At 39.3% G+C, this 27,196-nt stretch overlaps 1 protein-coding gene across 4 annotated transcripts in view; it reads right to left on the minus strand.

The window, feature by feature from the left end:
- The window catches only part of PTPN21 (protein tyrosine phosphatase non-receptor type 21), a 71,805-nt gene that overhangs the window by 21,214 nt on the left and 23,395 nt on the right, over positions 1-27,196 (minus strand). For all 4 annotated transcript variants that reach the window (XR_003795982.1, XR_003795983.1, XR_003795984.1 and 1 more), the window contains exons 3-12: positions 21,235-21,404; positions 17,490-17,587; positions 16,162-16,229; positions 15,290-15,360; positions 13,172-13,259; positions 12,698-12,786; positions 10,870-10,957; positions 10,089-10,168; positions 4,369-4,429; positions 1,837-1,921 (exon numbers count right to left, since the gene is read on the minus strand). Coding sequence is in view for 1 of the 4 variants with exons in the window: in XM_029238630.1 (XP_029094463.1) it covers positions 1,837-1,921; positions 4,369-4,429; positions 10,089-10,168; positions 10,870-10,957; positions 12,698-12,786; positions 13,172-13,259; positions 15,290-15,360; positions 16,162-16,229; positions 17,490-17,587; positions 21,235-21,404 (898 nt within the window). In the remaining 3 variants the exon portion in view is untranslated. The remainder of the gene's footprint in view (positions 1-1,836; positions 1,922-4,368; positions 4,430-10,088; positions 10,169-10,869; positions 10,958-12,697; positions 12,787-13,171; positions 13,260-15,289; positions 15,361-16,161; positions 16,230-17,489; positions 17,588-21,234; positions 21,405-27,196) is intronic.

Genomic DNA, 27,196 nt, shown 5'->3' on the forward strand with positions numbered 1-27,196 from the left:
GGAGTTCATCAGCGGCAATAGGGTTTGCCTGTACTGAAGGCAAAAAGAGAAAAGAAAAATTACATGCAGTTTGGAATCCAAGTAACCAGGAGGGTGACTTCGTCGTAAAGAAGTAAGGAACTTGGGCAAAGGGACTTGTGGACTAGAGTGATGGGCTCAAATGCAGGATGTCAGTCTTCAGTAAGCTGTAATGGTGGATAATATTCACTGAGTGCTTCCAACTCAGCCGGGTAGCCCGCTGAGGGCTCACATGCAGTAGCTCCCTTCACTGCCCCAACAGTTGTAAGACAGATGAAATGTGGGGCTGGAGCATAGCAGTGATGACGGGGTGGGAAACTCAGACAGTCATCCTCGCTGAAACCCGAACCACGGATGAAACGAGGCTGCTGCGGAAGCCCGCGGGGGGAGAGGAGGCCCTGGGCAGACTTTGGGAGCAGTGAACACCGATGGTACAGGAGGAGGGAGAACCCAGCGCAGGGAAGAGAGGTCTGTCAAGAGGCTAGACTGCTGGAATCGGATGGGAAGGAGAATGTTCGGGGCTCCGGGGACCCGTGAGAGGGCAGCTTGAACAGAGTAGCAAAGGTAGGAGAAGTAAAGGGGTAACCAGGAGGCAGAAGGAGCACACACGTGTTACTCTCAGAAGTGGGGTGAAAAATGAAAGAAAAAAATAATTCAAACTGCAGTTTGAAGAGAGAAGAGTGGAAAAATAGTAGGATGCTTGCAGATGGAGGAAAAGGGATGAACAGCAAGGAAACACTAACAGTGCAGAGAAGAGCCTTTTCCCGGAAGTGGGTGGGAGCTGGGGTCACAAAACCAAAGAAGGGCAGCGTGCAAGGAGGAGAAGACCGTGAGGAAGGTGAAAACATCCTGAGGGGGACACTCTGGGAACCCAGAGCCCAATCCATCCCCTCCCACCCACCCGTCGCACTGCACAGAAAGTCTCATCTTACACACAAGGCCCGGCACCAGCAATGCGTCACCACCCACCTTCCGGTCCCTTCACACACCATGTTCTACCAGTTCCCTGTGGGACTAAGTCCAGCCACCCTCTTCCTTGTTTATGCCAATGCATTCACTATCCAACCCCCCTTCACAAAACCAGGAGCAGCAATCCCAACGGGAACTGCCTCTCTCTACATATGGAAATCTACCCATCTTTCGAGGTCCAAAAAGCCTTTCTCAGTCTCTCCAACATGATGAGCAATTGCTCGCTCTCTCTCATCACAACAATCATGTTCTCTTTGTATTTAAGTTATTTGTGTACTTGTCTTATCCTCCACTATTAGATTCCAAGCTTCTTGAGATATGGAATTACTTCTCTGCATAAATCTCCTCGGCCTTTATAGTAGAGCCCTGTAGGCAGAGTCTGTAAAATGAATGCTGGAGATTTAGCTTCGGAGGCGCTGTTTAAATACAGCTCCCTATACCCATCATGTGAAAGATGAACGTAAATAGATAAAAATAAAACGTTTAATACTTTACAGTGGGAAGGTCTCAGGGAGGAAGAAACAAAATGAGCTTGGGACATCCCAGGCTAGAAAGCAAGGAAGCACTCAAAGGCTACTGGGGTGTGTTAACAGGACACGGGAACCACCTTGAAGGAGTGCCCGTGGGCCAAATTTGAGCATCAAAATTTGATATTGAATATTTTCCACCCATTTCCAAAAAACTGACTTTATAATGGCAGCTTCTTCTATGAATCCAGGTTGGCTATAATCATGACAACAACTTTGGATGTAACTTCAGCCAAAAACTATCCTGGCTTCAAGACCTCCAAGTCCTCATTAATTTATTCATAATAATTTTGTAAGGCATTTCAGAAATAGTGTACTTTACCTTGGGAAGAAGTGTATGGTTCTGTATAATGTCCATTATAATGCAGCTGGGGTGGGGGAGGCATCACATAGGGCTGGGGTTTAGGCTAAGAAATGGAAAATTGGAAACAGCATTAAAACACATTGCCTATGTAATATGTGTACAGTAATTTTCTGCTGGTTTCTTTCTCTCCATTAAAAACTTCTAAAGCAGCCAAACATATTGTATATGAAAAATAAATATGAAGACCCTACAGCTCTCACCATATCTATCATTTTCAGTGTTTCATTTCAGTGTTTCATGTTCAGTGTATCATTTCAGGGTTTCATTTTCAGTGCCAGAATGGCAATGCTAAGCCCTATGCGCTGATATCAGACATCAGACAGCACAAGAAAACAAGCTGTATCCAAAAAGTTAAGAGCAAGAAGGAATAGGCAAAAATTTCCTGAATTCTTATATAAACAACTGAACATAAGAAGCTTATATGTAGTATATTTAATCTTATTAGGAAAAATCATCTAGTATTTTAAATATCTACTGATTACTCTTGGCTAATAGTCAAAAAAAATTTTTAACATCTTTATTGGAGTATAATTGCTTTACAATGGTGTGTTAGTTTCTGCTTTATAACAAAGTGAATCAGTTATACATATACATATGTTCCCATATCTCTTCCCTCTTGTGTCTCTCTCCCTCCCACCCTCCCTATCCCACCCCTCTAGGTGATCACAAAGCACGGAGCTGATCTCCCTGTGCCATGCGGCTGCTTCCCACCAGCTATCTATTTTACGTTTGGCAGTGTATATATGTCCATGCCACTCTCTCACTTTGTCACAGCTTACCCTTCCCCCTCCCCATATCCTCAAGTCCATTCTCTAGTAGGTCTGTGTCTTTACTCCCGTCTTACCCCTAGGTTCTTCATGACCTTTTTTTTTTTTCCCTTAGATTCCATATATATGTGTTAGCATACGGTATTTGTTTTTCTTTTTTTGACTTACTTCACTCTGTATGACAGACTCTAGGTCCATCCACCTCACTACAAATAACTCAATTTCATTTCTTTTTATGGCTGAGTAATATTCCATTGTATATATGTGCCACATCTTCTCTATCCATTCATCTGATGATGGACACTTAGGTTGCTTCCATGTCCTGGCTATTGTAAATAGAGCTGCAATGAACATTGTGGTACATGACTCTTTTTGAATTATGGTTTTCTCAGGGTAGATGCCCAGTAGTGGGATTGCTGGGTAGTATGGTAGTTCTATTTGTAGTTTTTAAGGAACCTCCATACTGTTCTCCATAGTGGCTGTAGCAATTTACATTACCACCAGCAGTGCAAGAGTGTTCCCTTTTCTCCACACCCTCTCCAGCATTTATTTTTTCTAGATTTTTTGATGATGGCCATTCTGACCGGTGTGAGATGATATCTCATTGTAGTTTTGATTTGCATTTCTCTAATGATTAATGATGTTGAGCATTCTTTCATGTGTTTGTTGGCAATCTGTATATCTTCTTTGAGGAAATGTCTATTTAGGCCTTCTGTCCATTTTTGGATTGGGTTGTTTGTTTTTTTGTTATTGAGCTACATGAGCTGCTTGTAAATTTTGGAGATTAATCCTTTGTCAGTTGCTTCATTTGCAAATATTTTCTCCCATTCTGAGGGTTGTCTTTTGGTCTTGTTTATGGTTTCCTTTGCTGTGCAAAAGCTTTGAAGTTTCATTAGGTCCCATTTGTTTATTTTTATTTCCATTTCTCTAGGAGGTGGGTCAAAAAGGATCTTGCTGTGATTTATGTCATAGAGTGTTCTGCCTATGTTTTCCTCTAAGAGTTTTATAGTTTCTGGCCTTACATTTAGATCTTTAATCCATTTTGAGCTTATTTTTGTGTATGGTGTTAGGGAGTGTTCTAATCTCATACTTTTACATGTACCTGTCCAGTTTTCCCAGCACCACTTATTCAAGAGGCTGTCTTTTCTCCACTGTATATTCTTGCCTCCTTTATCAAAGATAAGGTGACCATATGTGTGGGGGTTTATCTCTGGGCATTCTATCCTGTTCCATTGATCTATCTTTCTGTTTTTGTGCCAGTACCATACTGTCTTGATTGCTGTAGCTTTGTAGTATAGTCTGAAGTCAGGGAGCCTGATTCCTCCAGCTCCATTTTTCGTTCTCAAGATTGCTTTGGGTATTCGGGGACTTTTGTGTTTCCATATAAATTGTGAAATTTTTTGTTCTAGTTTTGTGAAAAATGCCAGTGGTAGTTTGATAGGGATTGCATTGAATCTGTAGATTGCTTTGGGTAGTAGAGTCATTTTCACAAAAATTTTAATATGAGGTTGGACCTAATATTTAAATATGTATAATATAATAAATATTATATATATTATATAAATATTAGGCTTAAGCTATGGAAAATCACCATTTCTTTGGTCAAATATCAGCACACTTTTGTGGTTCAAACTAAAAATTAACAGTGCTCAAAGCATATTTTATTAAGGAAGATGACATAACTAAAAGAAAAAGACCAATTGTATTTTTCCTTCTTTCTTACCAGAGACATCCTCGAAGAAGACCTCCTCCTAATTGGGTTCACTATGACGGTCTGAGTTTGCCTATAAAATAAGACATGTCTTTGAGAAGAGCATATATATATATATATATATATATACACACACACACTCATATACACATAACCTTCCTAATTCTACCAAAATAAGTTAATAAGAAGGTAAAACGATAAATCTTCTAAAGCAAAAGACAAACTAATCCAATCACAAATTAGAGAAAAGAAAGGAGATTTTCTGTCCTTACCTGGGGCCTTGGCCCTTTCCTGATGCCCAGATCCCTCTGACCACACTCCAGTGTTTGAGCCTCATGGGGCATCATGCCCATCCCTCTGGTGGCATCCCTCCACCAGAGGGATGGGCAGCAGTAACTTTCCCTGGTCCATTTGGGTGGAACCTCTGGAGTGATCAGAAGCAGAGGGGAAAACAGGCCATGCCAGAGTGCCGCAAACTCATCCCAAGGGAAGCAAGATTCAGTGCAAATGCACCTCTCCTGTAGGCCTGGCTCAGCACTGACCACCTCCATGAAGAGATAAGGTTATAACTTTGGAAACTTAAGAATCTATATTTCCTCTAAGGAACTAAGATAGAGAAAGCAAAACAGTAGGAAAATTGGTTTGGTGGGCCTGTGATAAATCCATTCACTTTTCTTAGCAAGAAACTTCTCTCTGGTTTTAAGTGTACTTTTTAAAAAGGAATGAGAATATTCAGGAGTGCCAACTAATATTTATCAAATAATCTGAGATTTTAAGATATTCACAGCAAGCTCCATCTTTGAATAAACGTAGCTCACAAACAAGAAACAGAAAAGTCCTTTGGTAATTCAATCTTTTTAAATCAGAGGTAGACATTTTTTTATTGTTGTTCTTATGTGTGGTCAGTTATATTGCAAATAAGATCTAGGAACCTAAACACATAGGATTCTTGGCTTTGTTGATGATAATTTTGTCAAAGCACTTTTTGAAAAACTTTGACCATTTGTTCCTAGCTCATGAGCATGTGACACATAATTACTAGTTACAAAAATATTTTGTGGTTGAAAATCCGCCTGCCGATGCAGGGGACACAGGTTCGTGCCCCGGTCCGGGAAGATCCCACATGCTGCGGAGCGGCTGGGCCCGTGAGCCATGGCCGCTGAGCCTGCGCGTCCGGAGCCTGTGCTCTACAGCGGGAGAGGCCACAGCAGTGAGAGGCCCGTGTACCGCAAAAAAAAAAAAAAAAAAAAAAATTTTGTGACCCTTGGTTATAGTGTTCTAAGGACTAATTGCTAGAAAATCCACAAAGTAAACACTAGCTCCATTTAATCAGTAAATTTACCATAATATCAAGCCTCATGTCTCATAAATTAACATTATTCTTAGCACTCTAACAACTGATTTCCTATATTCAAACCCTAAATATTAGCTAACTTTTACAAGATTTTTGAGATTAAAAATATTTTACTGATTATTAGGAGCTTATCAAGTAGCTACAGTTGCTTTTAAGAGTTGACTTTTTTTGATTAAATGCTTTCTTTAATAATATCCTTTTATTATCGCTGGAAGGTATTAAGATTGTTGATGAAGAATAGATGTCTCAAAAAAAAAAAAGAATAGATGTCTCTTTCCCAAAGGATGTTCCCCATTCTGCCAGTAATTATTACTTAACAATAATAAAATGTATGTTAATTCCATTAGACTGCAAAAATACCTGCATCAATTGGTAAAGCATTATATATTAGTAAAGGAGGAGGCCTCCTTAGTGGAACAAGTCAGAAGGGTGTGTCTGGGCCTTTTTTTTTTTTTCTTAAGCACTCCTTAACTGCACACTAATACATTCTTAAAATTCGTGTCCAGAATCTGAAGACACTGCATTTTGTAGCCTTGAAATTTTCTTTCCCTTTATTCTCCATTGTTTAGGCCAACTGGGTCCTTTGAAGTTTATATTTAGTCCAGAGACTCAGTAAACTGACCAAACTTTTAAAGTACTATAAATTCAAAATTCAGAGATGGGGAGAAAGGCTGCTGATAGAAACCTCCAACACCATGTCCAGGATTGCCCAGCGGAAACAAGAATAAACTTAAGCGTGTTAAACCCAAAATCCAAGGGTGCACAGCTTAGCAGCACAGGTGGCAACTCCCACACTCGGGATCTCTTTTGGCACCACCTTGCTGGCAGCACCCAGGACGGAAGCGATACTGGCCCCTGGAGAGGCCACTTCTGCTGAACACAAACTACTACGTCTTCCGCCTGCCAAACTGTGACGCAGGCAGCCACACCATCAGTTCTAATATTCTAACCTTCTCTTTCTTCCTGCCAATATTCTTATAAAGGCAGTTTGCTCTGAGATCAGCTATCCTAAACTTAGTACACAAGAGAAAATGGGTAACTGTTGGTTGTGTTTTGGGGCAGTTACTATGCTGACGGGTGCTGCTAACACTGAGGCAGCTGAAGAACTTAGGAAAAAAAAAAAGAAAACCACTGGAATGCGTGTACTGGAGATGACAAAATAAGGAAAGGCTGCTAGCCCAAGTAAAACAAATGATATTACTTACTGAAAACAGTGCTGAAGGCTACACCTGATCGCCTCATGGGATCCTAACACCAACCCCATAAACGAGGCCAGTTATCCTGATTTTACAGATGACGAAACTGATCCTTAGATTAAATTGCTCCTGGCCATGTGGCAAATAAGCAGAACTGGCACTTGAACCAGGCAGGTCTGTCGGACTCCTGAGCACAGGCCCCTAACAGCTGACTATCTGTCTCACCCCCTCCCAACCTCAACAGATTCGTAGGCTCCATGGAGGTAGACGACACACCATGGTACCACCGGTGCCTGGCACACAAGGAAGGTGCCAAATGTTTGCTGAATAAATGAATGAAATAGGGAATGAGGACTGAAGTTGATGCTCATGGCTAAGCATTCCCAGTTGAGCTGTAAAGGCTGTGAATTGCTAAGAGTCGTCCGACTTTTGCTTTGTGAGCTTCCTTTCTTATATATTTCTAGCTAGTGCAGAGGAGTGTGCTTTGGATGAACAAAAAATACGTTGGATGGTGGAAATACCTAGGAAATGTTGATCTTAATGACCTTCCTTTAACGGGATAGGGGTCACTCTCTTTTGCCAAGCCTCTCGCAGTCTCTTCAAACCCTGCAGTAGGCCTCGAAGAAGTGGGGCAACCCCATCCCCTTCCAGGAGGGCCTACTCCCGTCAATCTCCTGATCACAGAAGTCTCCAGAACAGAGACCAGCTGCCGTATTCACCCATAGTCAGTTTACACCTAAACCGCAGGGAACACAGACCAACACTCTGACAAGGCTCAGCAAGCAGCCCACTGGTGACAGAAATCCAACTTCCCCCTCTAGAGAAAGTCTGTGGAAACTTCTACCACTTGGCTTTGCAGGTTGGGGGATACCAACCTCCCCTTCCCCCGCTCCCCCCAGAGAGGAGAGGGAAAAGCCTCCCATACCAAGACCCCTCTCAAGAGTCCTCTTCCCTTCCAGGCTCTTCTCATATAAATTCAGGAGGTCGATTATAGCATGACCAGTTCTGGGGCTTCGGGTGGGGAAGAGGGCGAGAGAAGTCATTTCACCTGAGAGATTGACATTACCTCATTTAATTCCTATTCCAACCCTAAAGAAATGTTAAGTAAAAGCCCCCATTATCCCCATTTTATAAATTAAAAAGCAAAGAGATTGTTGTTATCTAACATTTTTAAGGCTTGGGTGACATAAAAAAGATGATTCTGTTACCTAATGTACTTTGAAAGTGGAGAGAGAGAGCAAGACTGAAGATGGATCACGCCATTCTATAAATTCTAAAATAGAGTCATCTAGGTCAAGGTTAGAGGACTCACATGAGACCACCCCAAACACCATTAGACAATGTATCGGGACTGAGGAGCCGGGAAGGGGACACTTAGGAGCAAAGGCCTTCCTTTCTACGCATGCAGAGTCCATCTCCTGAGCCACTGGTCACCCCAGCCTGAACCTGATGTCCAGAATTCACTGCCCAGTTCCAGGCCTGCTGCGGTTTCGTGAAATGCCCATCTGGACCATGAGAACGAGTCTATCAATACTTCAGAATCATTATCACTTTAAATGTGACTAAGCACAGTCTGGATTGAGAGCCTTAAAAGAAATGACCATAAAAATTAAAGTTATTGGACTTCCCTGGTGGTGCAGTGGTTAAGAATCCGCCTGCCAATGCAGGGGACACGGGTTCGAGCCCTGGTCCAGGAAGATCCCACATGCCGCGGAGCAACTAAGCTCGTGAGCCACAACTGCTGAGCCTGCGTGCCATAACTACTGAAGCCTGCGTGCCTAGAGCCCATGCTCTGCAACAAGAGAAGCCACCACAATAAGAAGCCATGCACTGCAAGGAAGAGCAGCCCCCACTCTCCAAAACTAGAGAAAGCCCGTGCGCAGCAACGAAGACCCAACGCAGACAAAAAAAAAAAAAAAGGCGGCTTCAGCAGTATTCCAGATGAGAACTATGGCAGCCAGCACTAAGTCATCAGCTGAAAGAGTTATATAAATGGTCAGATTTAGATATGTTTTGAAGGCAGAATTTGCAGAGCGAACGTCTGACGAATTGGATGTGGGATGAAAGAGCAACAGGAATTAAGTAGGACTTCTAGGTTTGGGGCCTGAGTGACTGTGGTGTGCCTCCATCTGTCGAGATGGGGGACAGAAGCAGACTCTGGGGCAGGAAGAAGCAGACTCTGGGGCAGGAAGAGGAGCACATCAAGAGTTTGGTTTTAGGCATATCAAATTGGAGAAGCCTGTTAGGCACCCAAGTAGAGATGTCAGTAGGGTGTGCAAGTCAAGTGCTCAGGGGGAAGACAGGACTAGAAATGAAGTCGGCTGCACTTTAGTATACAGATGCTGCTTTGAAGCCTGGGTCAAGCCAAATCCCCTAGAGAACAAACTGTAGATGAGAAGAGGTCCGAGGATTAAACCAGCAAAGCTGACTGAGAAGAAATAGGCTTAGAAAGAGAAAAAGCAGGAGAAGGTGGGGTCCTGGCAGCCAAGGAAGAGCAGGGTGCAGGGGGGAAGGGATGAGCAGAGGTTCGGTGCTGCCCAGGAGTCAAGTGAAAGGACTCCTGAAATGACCACTGGGTGAAAGTCACTGTCACTCTGACAAGCAGCATCAGTGGCGTGGCAGCTTAAGGGAAATGGGCTGGAAGGAAGGCGAGAGAGCAAGATTATACAACTCTTTTGAAGAAATCAGCTGTAGAAGAGAAGAGAGATACGGCACCATGGCTAGAGGGCATGTGGAACGAAGGAAAAATTTTAAGAGGTAAAATATTACAGCATGTTTGTATCCTGATGGGAATGATCCAGCAGAAGGGGGAAACCCATGTGGGCTAAGGAAAACGTACATTTAGGAAGAAGGGGTATAAATTCTTCAAAAGGCTTGAAAAGCTGAATAACCTTTTTTTTACTCAAAATGTTGATTAAAAAAAAAATTCCATTTTAGCTTTCGTGAATTAGAATAATTCTAGTTACTAGCTGAAAGAAATCTTAGAGGCATATCTGTAGTTATTAGAGGTCCAAAGCTAAAACTGAGAAATGAAATTTTGACATCCAAAAGTAAAGAGATTATTATAAAAATGTTATCTTTTCCTTTTCTAAATTTGCCTTTCTAGACGATATACTATAGTTCGAGATGAAAACTTCTAAGCTTATCACCTCCCACAGTTTCTGTGAGCAGGGTATACTTACAGGCTGCACTGATTCAATCTGTAAAACTTGTGTCGCGCAACACAGAGTCTCCACACGTATTTTGCTGTTTCCATGTCTTCCTAGCAAACAAAGTATGCACAAAGTAAACAAAAGCACATCTACAACTTGATACAGAGCTTATCTGAGAACAAGACAGAACTGGGTGACATATTATTTCAAAGTCACTTTCCACACACTGGGGTTCTCTCATTTTCTAAAATTGCACCCCTCATATGAATGTTGTAATTAGGACTCAGATTATGAAGACAAACAAAAGCCTGCTCAACAGTGTGATTCTCACATTAAACAGTTTCAAAATGACTTAGAAATTTTAAAATTATGAAAATGTCCACTTCTACTACTGACAACTAGGTACTCAAAGACATTTTTAAACAAAATGACTCAGTGACTTATTGCTTTTGTCAAGAGAGTAAAAGTAACTGTGAAATGGTATTTCTAAAGAGCTGTTCACTTATCAGTGGAAGTTAAGATACCAGTGTTTACTCTCTCCCATACTTAATAGTCCCTTAAATTTAATTTAGAGATCATGATCAGATAGTATTTATCCAAAGACTCATTCATTCATTCAATAGTATTTACTGAGCAACTGATTTTTGCTAAGTACTGCTATATAAAACGTTATAAAGTATTATAAAATTTTATGTTTCATAAAACTATGAAATACTATATAATTTTAATCCTACCGCCCCCCAAACACATACACACAGAAGTGTTAATTTTCAGGAAAAACATTACATACAGATTCCTAATGTTTACTCACAGTCTGAAACTGGATGGTCTCCTCTTTATTTGACAGCTCTAATGCAAAAAAGGACTTATTGTGGGACATGTTAGCAATATCATGCCACCTAAAGAACAACAAACAGCAAATGGCAATGTGAGTGCTCAGGTTTTTTACTAAGAGAATATATGAGTTTTTCCCTTTTGAGCTTAATATATAAGCTACTATTTGTTTATCATTTTAGAAAGAAAACAGTGGTTTTAATCAGCTCGCGTGCATTTTCTAATTGAAGTGACAACAGCTAGTGGCAAGAAGTAAAAGCATGTATACTAAAATGAAGGCAGAGTATTTAAAAATGTAAAATCTATTTATCCTCATTGGCGGCACTAATTTGATCAAATATCCCACTCTCAGCTGGTTGCCAATGCCTCCTTCACTCATTCAACAAACATTTTAAAGGACACCCACTATGATAACACCAGAAATTGTGTTAGGTCCTAGGATACTAAGATCAGTAAGGGACAGTGCTTCCCTCAAAGGGGCACAGATGGAGGGTAGGGCTGATAGAGAACACAGAAGCAGACAAATACTGTTAAGTTCTGCAGGTATACAGGGCAAAATAAGGCACAAAACTAGAGGAGAGCTGCTCTGAAAAGCTGGTGGAGCAGGGTGAAGATAAAGTTCCAATCCAAAGAGTGAAGTATTCTGGGTGTGTTCACCAGGATTCAAACTCCGATTTGGAACTTTCTAACTCTATTTTACCACGTTCAGACTTTATATATTAATATTCCATTTTATTATGTAACTGTATAATTTTATAAAAGGGAAAAATAGGTCTGGAAGAACAAAATCTATCCCTCTTTATCCTTCTCCATTATATTAGATTTATTTAAATTTAAAATAAAATTCATTTGTAGTAATTTGGTGCTTAACTGTTAAACCTAAAGATTATTAGCATCATATTAAAGAAGGCAATTTTAGAATTTCCTATCCAGTGAGATAAAGGAAGCCAGTGGGATGTCTCCCAATGTCAGGGCCCTGCCCTTCCGGTGCAGGCCAGATCCATTTCCACCCCCTACCCTGCAGCTCAGCATGTCCGGAAGACGATGAGCAGCTTGGGGACATGAGAGCAATCGCCAAACGGGAGCCACCTGACCCAGTGCAGTACAGCCTAGGAGTGGAGATCTACTCCCCAAGCCGGGTACACGCTCTGTGGTCCTAATCACCATGGAGGATTCAGGGCCCAAAAGATAGTAAAGCAAAGGAAATGAAGGGTCAAAGGATACTGAAAAGGAAATTTAAATCACCTGAAATCTCATTGTTCAGAGCCAGCCACTGTTAGCACATTGCTATATATCCTTTCTGTCCTTCTTACTAGATACATTCCAAGATTTCCACAAATGGATAGTATCACTTTTTTATAATCAAGAAAAGAAAAATCAACATTATAAGAAGTAATTGAAATTTTTTTAGATTTTGGTATTTTAGGAATTTTGGTACAAACTAGAATCAGAGAAAGGCCTAGAGTTTCCACAAGAAATAGCCCTGGAAACCAGAGCTCAAATGAAAAATTCACACCAAGACAAAGAATGACCTTCATATGATAAGAAAAGGGTCACACATTTTTAAGCATTTCATAAGCAGGCCATCGTTACAAGCACTATTTTCTACAATTTGGTTTGAAGAAAGTATCTTATAAAAAGAACCATTGCAGTCAGGTGCTATTTTATTCTAGGGAGGGCATATTTCCATTTTCTAGTGAGGCCTTGGGAGAGATTTACTTGTGAGTGATATAACTAGCACAGGTACTAAAAAATATCACCAACAGGAGCCACAGAAAGTGCACAGAAAGATGTAAGAAAAATACCTAAATATCACAGGAGGCCTTCCATTCTTATGTTTCACAAAGATACCTTCGAGACACGCTCCGATGGATATGTCGCTGCCTTGGCTATCCTAAGAGGAGAAAGCGGAAAAGGAAACTCGGGCAGCAGATGCATAAGAACCACAATGACCACACCTACCTCCCTACTCTTGTGTCCCAGATAGGAAATGTTCAGAAGACCTACGCTGAAGGCAAAAAGTCTGCAAGGTATAAATGTACCATCTTGTAAATACATATGAAAACAGAGTTGGGCTCCTTAAGGAACTCTATTTCAAGAGCACTTCCAAGAACAAAGCACAAAACAGGAATGTGTTTTACTACAAAATTTTGGTCACAAGGACCTCAGCTTTTACGTTTCTTTGGCCTTTGCATAGCAGGGCAACCCTGGGCTTCCCCGCTCTTCTGGCAGAATTACTAAGATGCCTTTGGCAAGCCCAGTCTTCGTGCCACGCTTACCTTGGCAGGGTAGCTCTCTTCTCCATAGCCGTCCATTCTCTCTATCTCCTGCATGTATAGCATTTCAGCATCAGGAGCTGTCAGCCCTCTGCAACCCACAAGAAGTTAGTCAGATTGTTCACAAAACTAAAAAAATTTTTTACGAAAAGCTTTTGTAAAAAAACTACATATCAATTTGTCATAAAACAGTAGAAACATTTCAAGTTTCTAAGCATCTGTGATTAGTTATATCAATGCATCAGTATTTACTGAAAACCAACTGCATGCAGAAGCACTGTGCTGAATGCTGAGGGTTAGTTATGTAAGATCCTACCCCTTGTACTTTAGGCAGGTAAGGGGAAAGGCAGGAAATAAAACCACCACCTAAAAAAATCTTCAGTGAAAGCTAGAATTCTTTCTAAACCACCAAAGTATCAGGCAATACTAAGCACTGTGTGCTAAATTGCAAACGGTAAGTGCTGCAATAAGGGTTAGAAGATGGAAATCCTTTTTAGCTCCGGTGACAGAATTACAAGAATGCGTGTGTAGGTAGGAAGGCACTCAACTGCACGGACAGGTGCCTCTCCAGCCTCATCTTCTGCTGCTCTCCCACACCCACAAGGCACCCCACACTGCGACCATCCCAAACGCAGCATTTCTTTGAATATACCACATTCCCTCATGCCTCCGGGCCTTTGTACATGCTAATCCCGCTTCCTGGTATACCTATCACCCACTTGTGTACCTGGTCAATCCCTAATACCCTTCAAGACTCAGCCTACATGTCACTCCTTCTTTGTCACCTTCTGTGACTGCCCTGAGTCTAAGTCAGATGCCCTTGCTCTGTGTAGGACCACCACATTCTGTGCACACCTCTCTCCCCCGTACCCATTATCAGTATTACTATTACTATTACCATGGGCTGTCCTGCCTATCCCTTAAGATGCCAAAGCAGGGAATACATTCTTTGATGGCAGATCATTGTTCTATTTATCTTTGTGCCACAGCATTGAGCACTCTGCCTCATACAGAATAACAGCACTAAACTATCTTTTAAGGAGATGCACAAATGAATGAGTGAAAATAACAAAAGATAGAGTGATGTGTGCCTGAGGGGTTAATTATGCTGAAAAAAAAAGGTTCATTTGGACAGCAGAAGGTAAAGCTGGAATGGCAGGATTTAACCAACTTGTGGGAAGCCTTTAATCCCAGGAGTAAATGAACTTAGGCTGGGGGAAAGCAAGAAGAGATTCATGAACATTTGAGGAGAAGAGGGGAGACAAGTCAAAAGTGATATTTTAGGAAGATTAATCTTTTGTGAGTGACTGTATGGATTTGAGTGGAAACAGATTAAAGGCAAAAGGTTATTTTTAATGGGAGGGGGTGAATAATACGTTATAATTAGACAGACCTGGGTTCAAATCCCACCTCTACCACATGTAACTTTGGGCAAGTTATTTAGTCTTTGTGAGCTTGATTTTCCCAATCTGTAAGGAGATAGTAACATTTACCTTAAAGAATGGTTATAAGAATTTAATGATATATAAAGTACTTGGAACTGCGTGGTATTTGGTTTAGAATAAAACCTAGCATTCTCTAGGACAGGGTTTTTGGACAACACATACAGATTCACTCTCAAAGAAAGTCACTTTCTGCCCAGAAGCAGGGGTCAGGGCAATAAGCACCACAGCTCTCAGCAGAGCTCCCCCAGAGGACAGAAACACAGCTTCCAAAGGTGTAAGGGGGGGGGGGGGAACTAGGGGGGCGGACACAAAAGAAAACATCACATCTGCCACATCACAAAAGAAAACATGTCTCCCTAATGTTGCATTAACCTACACAGGACCGAGTCACCACCAAAACCTTTAAGACATGGGATTAAGAGCTGTCATCCTTCAGTGACTGCAGCTTTCCACTTCCTCAGTTTCATCAATGATAAAAAATGAATAATAAATGAGTTAATACGGGTAAGTGCTCATAAGAACACTTGGCACGCTGTGAGAGCTCTGCAAAGGTTGGCTCCTGGTAACTAGCAGTAGTAGCAGCAGCAGTAGTAAAGTTCCAAATTTAATGGTGTCGATGCATGGTTCAAATTCAAACAGGCATCAGTTCTAACCTATTTCCACTTCTCAGCGTTACCTGTATTTCTGATGCAGTAAGGCCACTTTTTGGGTTGCTTCTTCCAATACTTTTTCATCTTGTAACCACTCCTGGAAAAAACATACTGCAGTAAGTATGTAAACAAATCACCCAAATTTCTTAGAAGGAATATTACTGACTCTTGCCACCAGCAGGCAAAACTAGGGCTAGTGTTAATGTGTGCGAGCTTTGCTTAAGGACATAATCATGGTCTTTCTAAGGAATTACGTGGCTTCTGCTCAGGAGCCAAAACACTTGCCCTGCCTTCTCAATTCATCCCAGAGAAAGTTTCACATGAGTTATTTCAGTTTGGTAATGTCATCAGCCAGTTCCAAGCCCAGCACATAACACCTTGTGCATTCCCTGGCTGGTTGTGTAGACACTCAGAAGAGCGTACCACCTCCCGTAGTTGTTCCAACACACAGTTTCCCTGTCAGTTCCATCAGTAGTGACTTTAAACTGTAGAAGGCAGTGTCATTTTGTCATCTACTCTTTAATTTGCTGATGAGAAACCAAATCCATTTCAACATAACTCTGTCAGGTTTTGAACCTTCAGTTAAAAGCAAAACCTCTATGTGGTTCCACAGAAGTTGGAAATCCGTCCCTCTCTTTAGACTCACAGCCAAACACAAAATGAATTTCTCTGCCTGCAGTCCAATGACCACAGACCCTTCTGTTTCTGTGGGTTTCCAAGGACCAGAAGACTATAACAGGCAAAGCATTTACACTTGAGCTGTTTATAAGAGGAAATTGATTTTTTTTAAACTCTATTCCCGCCTAGTAAGTCTACTATATGGACTTCATTTCAGGGAATATTAAGGGTATGGAAATAAATTGTTTTTAAAAAGGCCCAGTGTCAAAAGAATTCTTACCACAGGAAGCAAGGCAAATTTCTGAAGAAAGTCCTGGGATTCATACTGATCAAAGTCACCAAAATCAGCTATATAAAATGACAAATATTCACATGTCAATTATGCTTAACTGGAAGCAAAACATGCAGAACTAAATTCAATATGCAGTATAAAGATGGTGTGCTTATGATTTAGAAGTCAAATTTGCCTTACAGCTTATAAAGTGTATACTTTAAAAATACCTTTTTAAAAACATTAATTAGGTAGATTCATGTGTCTTGACTTGGAAAAAATGCCTTTTAATAAGGTGAAAAAAACCAAGTTACAAACTATATGTAAACCATCTCTTTTTTTGTCATTAAAAAAAAAACAAAACCTACTTTGTAATCCTGTATGCTTAACTTATGCATAGAAAAATGTCAGGAAGAAACCAAACCATTCATGGTAGTGATTATTTCTAGGGAAAGGAACTAGATCATCTGAATATGTTACAGCAAGATGTATTTGTTTAGAAATTTTTAATTGTTCAAAACATTGATAGTTCAGCAAAAAGCTTAGGAAAAACTAACTCTTAAAGCCAAAGACGACACTTAGGAAGCTTCAAAGTACCTTGAAAAGGAATGTGGCTCCATGTGCATCAGGAATTTATTTGTCTAGAAATGATATATGTCTCCATGCCTGCTAATATCTGATGGAACTTTATTAATGATTCTTCTGATTAAATTTCAATTCCCAAGATTAAATGCCAGTTATCATTTGAAATAATGCCCCATCAGAAGTCTTTCCAAAGTATATTACATACATGTAAATACATATAGATTAGACATGTGAAAAATGACAGTTAATTCAAAAATACTTGTGAAATGCAGAACTATCTATTATGATTGACGATGTTCTATAACCTAGGACAACTGAGAAACCAAACAAATGACGTACGCTTAAAGTATAAGCGAACATAACCTCATCAACCACATTGTTTGGCTGATCTTTCTTCTGAAAACATTAGCTAGCAGCAGATCAAGTTCCTGAACTAGAGGAATACACAGCATATTAAATGCTATACGTGTGTGTGCATATGTGTGTATTTCCTCTCTACTTTTGGTCTGTGTGCTCTGTTGACGTAACATGCTTAACCTTCCAGAAGTCTCGTATTTCACTGAAGTAATCCAAACTCATTTTTTTCCCCACAAGGAAGCCCCTTAGATAACAGAATATTTCACTAATATAAAAAACTACTTTATAGTAGTTATTTTCTATAAAGTCAGTTACTTTAAGAATCCCTTGCTGTTTCTGTTTAACGTACATTTTAATCTGATAGATCCATTATATGATCAAGTGCCATTATTTACCTTGAACAGCTAAGCCTGCTAGCTGAATTGCTTGTTCTAATGTACAAGGAATGTTTCCTTCCAAGATATCTTTCTTCAGCTGCAGATAATACTGATACCTATAAAAAAAAGGTCAATTTTTAAAAGTCAATATCAGTATTACCTCCACTTGAGACACAATGCATTTTATCATAATTTGGTAGAGGAGCATAAACTAGCCAAAACCTTAAGCTCAGACGATTCCGAAGAATGACAGGAACATCCTTGACCATATCTATACCGACACACACACACACACACACACACACACACAATATAATCAATTTATTGAGTCACTTATCCTTAATTGTAGTTATTTGAAAGCTACAACCATCGAGAAGACAGCTGGTCATCTGTCTTATACCCTGTAAAAGTCTCTAAGTTTTGTCCCTTTTCGTTGGAGACATAGAGAATCAATGGCCAATTTTTACTTTAGAAACTGACTCGTAACTTGGTGATGTAAGACTTTCCTAGCCCTGGAGAGTAAAGCCAGAAAAAAAATGGTTCCGGACATTTCAGACCAGCCTTATATTAAAATATTCTTTGATGCAATACCAAAAAGAATAGTTTGTAAAATGCTTTCTTAATATTCTTGGGATGTGGGTTTACTTCTGTTTATGTTGTCAATATATAGGGTATTAGTTACCAGCACAAGCTTTAGTCAAGCAGACCTAGGTTAAATTCCAGATCTCTGATTTAGCATTTTGCATGAACTTGGGCAAGTCATAACCTGTGGGTTTAAGTTATCTCTAGTAAAATGAGGGCACTGTCACCCCTTCACAAGGCTGAACATATCAAGGAATATATGTAAAGCTCTCGGCATAATACTAGAACATAGCTGGTACTTAAAAAACAGCTGTTATTATTATCAGCAATCATCTACTTTCAGCCAGTCAGCAGTATTTCATCTGTATCACTTCTCCATTTAGATAAGCTCTATAGTGAAGATTTATTCTGCCTTCCTCTTATTTTTTCACTTAGGTAATTACTAGGGCCTACTATGCATCAAGCATTGTTCTAGATGCTGGGGATACGGTGTTGAACGAAGATCCAGCAACTCTCTGCCAATACGGTCTATAGAACCATCTTGAATCCAGAATCTCTTCCAGGTTTGACATCTGTGTAGTTCAACCCAGTTATAGTTCACATTTGAATTCCCCTGAGAGCCCACCCTTTTAATCATTTCATATGTCCTTACATCATCCTATTTTAGCTACCTTTGAGGTTTCCATTCTTTGTTACCAAAAAGCTTGACCAGAACACCATCCTTTTAAACAAGGATTTAGATCCCACTTATCCCCTTCCACCTGCTAGTAGAACCCATAGACTTCCCTCAATCAGCAAATAGAATGCTGGTAGCTCTGAGATCTTGTCAAAGAAGAAACCTTGAAACATTCTCCCAGGCAGCTCCTTTCAAACACCTAAAGAAGTCTATCTATTCAATATGCTGTCCACATATTCCACTCTAAATATTCTTGGTTCTTTCCTTAAATCAAATCACTGGAAAGCAGGTCCACCCTCTAGACTAATGCCTAGATTATGGCATATACATTCCTAACTGGTCTCCTGCCTATAGTCTTGTCACCTATAATCTACCTTCCATGATGGGTGCTTTGTAAAATGCACATTTCATCATTCCCATCCATTAAAATTCAAAAATGTCTGCCCCTGTTGATCTATGACTTTATGACTAGGACATTCCTTTTTTCAAGTCTCCGTTCTCCCCTCGAAGTAATGTCTGAAATTTCCTGAAAACATCAGTTGCTTTTACTATCCCCCTACTTTGCACAAGCTACTCCCTCTAACTAGAAAATTACTTGTAAAGTCAAGTGAAAAGTCAACTTCTTTACACCCTGGGCATGTTCCCCACATCCCACCCCTAGGTATCCAGTGCTTTAATTAAAGCATGTATTATCATAATATACTGTTAATTGTTCATTTACATAGACTGTCAGTTCTACCAGATTGTGAGCAACTCCTCCAGAGTAAGAGTAAAGCATATCCATTTATATATTCATCTCCCACAGTAACCAATATAATTCTCACATACCATATTATATCTTCAATAAATGTTTAAATAAATGAGTCAAAGTGGTCAGTCACTGTTTATTCCTCCTGGCTTCTACTTCTCTCTTCAATATTTATGTCTCAGATCTGTTTTATAGCCAGTTCATGCTTATCCCTACAACCTGTTTCTAGCTTCTTTGGTTATCCACCTTCTTCCGAAAATTAACTCTGAACTCAGTACTTAAAAAGAATATTCCACAAACACAGGGCAGTACCAGGTTCTTACCATCTGCAAGGCATTGTGTTAGATATTACGCGAAAGGCAAAGTTAAAGAAAACAGGGGTTTAAAATCTAAGGAAAAGATACATACACAAATAACTGTAGTGAAAGGCTGTGACAACTGCCATCGTAAGTACAAGCAAATTCTAGAATAGTCTGGAGGAGGCAAAACTCATTCCACCCTGAGGGACCACAGAAGCTTTATGGAGGAGGTGCCTTTTGAACTAAAATCAGATGAACAGGATTCCAGTACATATTTATGAAAGAAAGGTCTTTGACACAAAGGTGAAAAGGCATGCAGCATGTTCAGCACACTAGAAGTAGTCCAGCTTGGCTCGAAAGTAATGTTAAATGGGGTTAAAAAGATAAGGTAGCGGTGGATTTTGAAGAATGTGAAAGGCAGGCTCAAGAATCCAAATTTGGTATAAACAAAAAGGTCCTACTGTATAGCACAGAAAACTATATTCAATATCCTATGATAAACCATAACGGAAAAGAATATTAAAAAAACAATGTGGGGCTTCCCTGGTGGCGCAGTGGTTGAGAGTCCGCCTGCCGATGCAGGGGACACGGGTTCGTGCCCCGGTCCAGGAAGATCCCACATGCCGTGGAGTGGCTAGGCCCGTGAGCCATGGCCGCTGAGCCTGCACGTCCGGAGCCTGTGCTCCGCAACGGGAGAGGCCACAACAATGAGAGGCCCACATACCGCAAAAAAAAAAAAAACAATGTGTATATATATATATATATATATATGTATATTAACTGAATCACTTTGCTGTACAGCAGTAATTAGCACAACATTGTAAATCAACTGTACTTCAATTAAAAAAAAAGAATCCAAATTTGATCCCTTGTTTTTTCTTTTGTTATTGCCAAGAAAAAAAAGAACATTTAGTTCCTCTATCCCACTCCTGAATACATTCTACCCTTGCGGCCTTTGTCCCTTTTAAGTGCACTTACTAGCCAAACTTTTCTGATCTCAAACACCTCCCCCACCTCCCCTTTGCCCCACACCTATGTACAGAATACTATGGCTACTGGTGTCAGAATTAGAAGGACCCTTCTACACATTTCCTTGAGGAGTAAACGCAGATTTTGTGACAATTTTTTTTAAATCTCCTCTCTCATTTCATTGTTACAAAGGTCAGAAAAAACTCAACAAAAACATTAAAGGTGACATCACTACAAGAAGAGTTCACAGCCAGGGTAAAAGCATCATTTTTCCTTTGAATCATTCCTTCATGCCCAGTGAACCCATAACTCACGCAACGTGCAGTAAAGCACTGTGACACACCACGTACCAGCACCTCCACGTAATACTGAGGCTAAAACTGCAGGGGCGAGAGGGCAAAGTTTAGCCTTATCTCCTGACTCCAACCTTAATTTCACCTTTTTAATTTCACTGGATTTCCTAGAAACAAACAGCACATTATTTCTTACCTGGTAATCTCCTGCTGCAGCTGTGAAACTGAAGGCACATAAAACACCACTCCAAAATAGACGGTAGGTTCCAACGCATGTTTATCCAGCTGCTTCTTTAGAGGTTTTTCCAAATCTACCCACCGGCGCTGGTTTTGCTTGTTGTAGTACCAGAGGCTGAAGTAAGTGATCTGGAAAGAGGGAGAATCACTGAAGGAAGCAGAAATGTACAAAAGGATTTAATTGCTCTAATCCATGACCTGGGACCAAGTGACCGTCTCCTATTGCTTCTCTTCTCAGAAAGGGACCACAGCAAAAGCCGAAGGGGGAAAAAAAAAAAAAGGAGGCAAGACCTATCTCTATCTAGATACTCATTCAGGAAATAGAGGCGAAAAGTGGGTTACGCTTGCAGACTGTTTCTTGAACCCTGCATAGAAAAATGTCTAGACATCAGAATGCAGCAGGTGCTACAGGATTTTACATAAGTTCAACAAAAAAACGTAAAATGTTTAGTTTTTAAATTATCAAAATACTACATTACCGTAATTAATATTTTATAATAAGCGTAACTGGGGTTTGACCTAGTTGAATTCTGACTAGTGTTAATCCAACTTGTCACTACGCTCAAATTTGGCATCTATGAATAAATTATTTCATGTAAATACCAAAAATTCTAGTAATAAAGATGTAATTGCAACTTTTCTTTGCCCCCCGCAAAGTTCACTAGATACAAATTTAAGCAACTGTAATGCTGTGGAGGTAAATACACACATACACATACACACACACACACACACACACACACACACACACACACACCATGAGAAAAGCTATATACCTAAAGCAGTAAAATAACTTAAGTGTCTTACTCGGAGGTTTAAGAAAAATGCCCAGATATGAGCATTCAAATCTTAGTTGCTGTATAATAAACTGTTCTAGTAAATCAATCCTAACCCTGGGCCTTGTCCACCTGAAAAAGTGCTAATGCACTTAAGGGTTGAAATGACAGCCTCAGGCCACTGCTAATATTTACCTCAAAAACCCACTTACAGATCAAGGCAATGGAAAAATCACTGCTTTGTTCTAGATTCTTAGAGTAACACTGTCAAATAGAACTTCCTACGATGATGGGACTGCTCTGTATCTGCACTCTCCAGTATAACACACATGTGGCTACTGGGGACTTGAAATGTGGCTAGTGCAGCTGAGGCACCAAATCCCCAATGTTACTTAATTTTAACTGACTTAAATAACCGCAAACATCTAGTGGCCATTATACTGGATAATATAGCTTTAGAGCAACAATAAAACAAGAACTAACACTCAGGCCATTTCTTTAACCTGTAATCCTCAAAAAAATGAGTTTTTAATTTACAGAGAAAAAGTGACCTCAATATTCAAACATGTCCTCAGGGGGCTTCCCTGGTGGTGCAGTGGTTGACAGTCCGCCTGCCGATGCAGGGGACACAGGTTCGTGCCCCGGTCTGCGAAGATCCCACATGCCGTGGAGCGGCTGGACCTGTGAGCCACGGCCGCTGGGCCTGCACGTCTGGAGCCTGTGCTCCGCAACGGGAGAGGCCACAACAGTGAGAGGCCCGTGTACCACAAAAAACAAAACAAAACAAAACATGTCTTCAATATTAATAATTTCATCTTACAAGTTTTTACAAAGGAAGAACCATACCTTTAAAATGAGTCTATTAATCAAAGAAACTCAACAAGAGTAAGGAATGTATCCATTTTCCCTTTATACACAAACAGCTAGAATAGTGCAGGAATTCAGTAAATTTTGAATGAAAGAATGAATATTCTCCTGCTTCTCAGTTGCCACCCAAGTCATCACATACGAATGGAATATTTTGGACATCTACTATGTTGGACCAGGTTCTGTTCCAAGAACTAGAACAATATCATAGATTAAATCACCCCCATTACCTTATCAAATAGATACTTGTTGTGTGTGTTAAACTCTAAAACCAGTGTTTCTCCAGGTGCTGTCCTTGGACCACCTCTACCAGAATTACCTGGAGAGCAGTGAGCCCTACAGAGCTATTAAACTCTCAAGTAATTCTCGTACCCTTTAAAGTTTGAAAATCACTGCACTACAGCACACCGCCCCCCTCCAGTGTTACGTAGGAGATAGTCATATGAACAACCTATCCTTGAAAAGCTGTGTGGAAATCATTATTTTTGAAAATCCAAACACACTGTAATACAGCACAAAGTCTGAGTCCTACTGTTGTTATTTTCTGAAGTTATGATTATGTTTATAAAATAAACTATATGTTACCTGTAGGAAAAGAATAGTATCACATTTTTGGAAAACAGGTACTATTCCTATTCCTTCTTTCTTCTGAACTGCAACTTACAGAAAAGAAAAATCTGGTAACAGAAAGATGTTGCTAAAAGTCCAAAGTCCTGGGTTTAATTTCCAATACTTGCTCACTGTGAAGTGGAAAAGTCAATCAGTACAATTCGGTTTTCTCAAGTGTAAAATAAGGTAATACCTCCCTCATAACTCCATCATGAGACCTAAATGTGAAACACATATGAATGCATTTTGCCACTAGAAAACCACTATATTTATAAAAGATTATTTAGTTTCACCCACTCTGCTAAACACCAACAAAATCGATTAAAGACCCTGACAAAAAAAAACTTTTCTAATTACATTTATTTGGATTGATTACAACACAATACATTTCTGTTCATTGTATTTATGTTTTGTGTTCTATTTTAGAACTAGGCTGCATGTACCATGTTTGGTCTATAAAACATACCACTGCTATGCACTTAATTCAATAAATATTTATTTTTTGCCATAAACACAGAAGACTGGATATTCTTTAGAATCTAAAACTGTTTTGGTCATAACGGTATATCACTTTTAATCAAAATTAAAAGGTCTTAAAAATACTCTCTGTAAACATTACTCTTCCCTTTAAATCTAGTTGGGCCTGAATCCTCCAAACACAAAAATTTAAATAGAATTATAAAACTATAGGTTTATTACATAATTTGTGGCTGCACCTTTTGTGAACTGATCATGATATACAAAAATATCTGAATAATCTGCTGGCATTCTAAAAATAAGCACATTCTAGAAGAAATAAACTCTTAAAAATCTGCTAAGTTTATTTATTATAGCAATGCATTTATTATGCCACATATGGATAGAAAATCAAGAAGTACATTTGTAAAATTGCATCATAATTAGCTTTTGTATTTACAAATTATATACCTTATAAAGGAGTATCAAGAACTTTGTGCAAACAGCTGAATATAGATTTGGCAAATTATTTATTGATTAGCTATTTTAGTCATAGGAAAGTCTAAGATTTTAGACATTTGAACACTAACCCACTTTATGTTGTAGTAAAGTATTTGCTTTGGTACCTGTCCCTGTGTTCAAGTTCTCTCTTAAGTGGTAGTTCAGGCTAGCCAAAATAAAGTTTATATCTTGTAAATACTTTCAAGGAGGTATCATATTTCTAAAATTGCTCCAAGAAATGTTTATATACATATGAGTAACTAAAATCTCATAATATTATAACCCTTGGACTCAATGCTTTCTTAGAATTTCTACACATACATACTGAAATAACAACATCTGATTCCAGAGATTTTATAATATAATATGGTTTGTTTCTAAGATGAGTACGTAGAGTTTGAGCAATAAAATGTTGTGATTAAATTTCGTCAGGCATAGAATTTTCTGTATAAGTCCACTTTGGGGTATTTGTCTTGGATGACAACCTTGAGAAGCCGGATAATTAATTCTCTCCCCCCACAAAAAAATTTAAACCTATCCATAAAGAAAACAAAGGGGGAGAGGGAATCAAAGACACATAGAGAACATTTCTTTCCTCATTCTATAGGCCAGCATTATCCTGATACCAAAGCCAGACAAAAGACACCACCATAAAAGAAATCTATAAACCAATATCCCTTATAATAATAGGTGCAAAAATCCTCAACAAAATACTAGCAAACCGAATCCAACAGCATACTGAAAAGATTATACATCATGACCAAGTGGGACTCAACTCAGGAGTACAACATAAAACAATCAATCAATGTGACATATTATTGACATGAAGGGAAAAAAACAACCAACTCAATTGACACAGAAAAAGCATTTGACAAAACCCAACACTCTTTCATGATCAAAATACTCAAACAAGGAATACAACAGAACTTCTTGAAAGCATTTATGAAAATCCCCAGCTAACATCACACTGAATGGTAAAAGATTGAAAGCTTTTCCCCTAAGATCAGGAACAAGGCAAGTATGCCCATATTCAACACCACTAGTCAACACTGTACTGGAAATTCTAGCCAAAGCAATTAGGTAAGAAAACGAAATAAAAGCGTCCAAATGGGAAAAGAAGTAAAACCATCTCCATGCACAGATGACATGATCCTATATATTTTTAAAAATCCCAAAAGAGCCCTTACCAAAAAAACAAACAACAACAACAAAACCACTAGAGCCAAAAAACTCAGCAAAGTTGCAAGGTTCAAGATCAACATGCAGAAATCAGTATGAATTCCACATACCAGCAATGGAAAATTCAAAAAGGAAATTAAGAAAACAATTCCATTTATAATAGCATCCAAGAGAATAAAATACCTAGAAATAAATTTAACCAAGGAGGTGAAAAGATGTGTATACTGAACAATACAAAACATTGCTGAAAGAAATTAAATGGAAAGATATTCTGTGTTCACAGATTGGAACACTTAATACTGTTAAGATGGCAACACTACCCAAAGTGACCTACAGATTCAAATGCAATCCGTATCAAACTTCCAAGAGCCTTTTTCACATAAATGGAAAAGCCAATCCTCAGATTCATGTGAACTGCAAGGGGACCCAAATTGGCAAAACAATATCAAAAAAGAACAAAGTTGGGAGACTCACACTTTCTAATTTTAAAACTTACTACTAAGCTACCATAATCAAAACAGTGAGATACCAGTATAAGGAGAGACGTTTAGATCAGTGACATAGAACTGAGTCCAGAAATAAATCCATGTATCTATGGTCAACTGATTTTCAACAAGAGTACCAAGACTATTCAACGGAGAATAAAACCGTCTCTTCAACAAATGGTTCTGGGACAATTAAAGATCCACAATCAAAAGAATGAAGCTAGACCCCTGACCTCACACAATATACAAAAATTAACTCAAGCTGGATCAATGACCTAAATGTAAGGACTAAACCATAAAACTCTTGAGAAGAAAACATAGAAGTAAACTTTCATGACCCTGAATTTGGAAACAGATTCTTAGATATGATGCCAAAAGTATGAGCAACAAAGGGAAAAACATATTTGACTTCATCAAAATTTAAAACTGTGTGCATCAAAGAACCAAATCAAGAAAGCAAAAAGACAACCTACAGAATGGGAGAAAATATTTCCAAATCATATATTTGATAAGGGTCTAGAATCTAGAATATATAAAGAACTCACACAACAACAAAAAGACGAACAACTCATTTTTAAAAACAGGCAAAGGACTTCGATATTTCTCCAAAGAACACAAACAAATGGCCAAGAAACACATGAAAAAATGCTCAATCACCAGTAGTGAAAAACAACCCAGAACCACAATGAGATACCATTCCACACCCATTAGGATGGCTATAACTTAAAACAGAAAATAAGTGTTGCTGAGGAAGTGGAGAAACTGGAACCCTTGTGTATTGCTGGTAAGAATGTAAAGTGGTTCAGCTGCTATGGAAGACAATTTAGCAGTTCCTCAAAAAATTAAACATATAATTACCATGTGACACAGCAATTCCACTCCTATATATTTTCCTGAAAGGACTAAAAACAGGCACTCAAACAAATACACGTAAACACATGTTTATAGCAGGACTGTTTGCAGTAGCCAAAAGGTGGAAACAAGCCAAATGTCCATCAGTAGATGAAAAGATAATTATGGAATATACATACAATGGAACATTATTCAA

This window comes from Monodon monoceros, unplaced genomic scaffold (genome assembly GCF_005190385.1).
Source record: "Monodon monoceros isolate NGI ecotype Baffin Bay Population unplaced genomic scaffold, NGI_Narwhal_1 Super_Scaffold_21, whole genome shotgun sequence".
NCBI classification, from domain to species: domain Eukaryota; kingdom Metazoa; phylum Chordata; class Mammalia; order Artiodactyla; family Monodontidae; genus Monodon; species Monodon monoceros.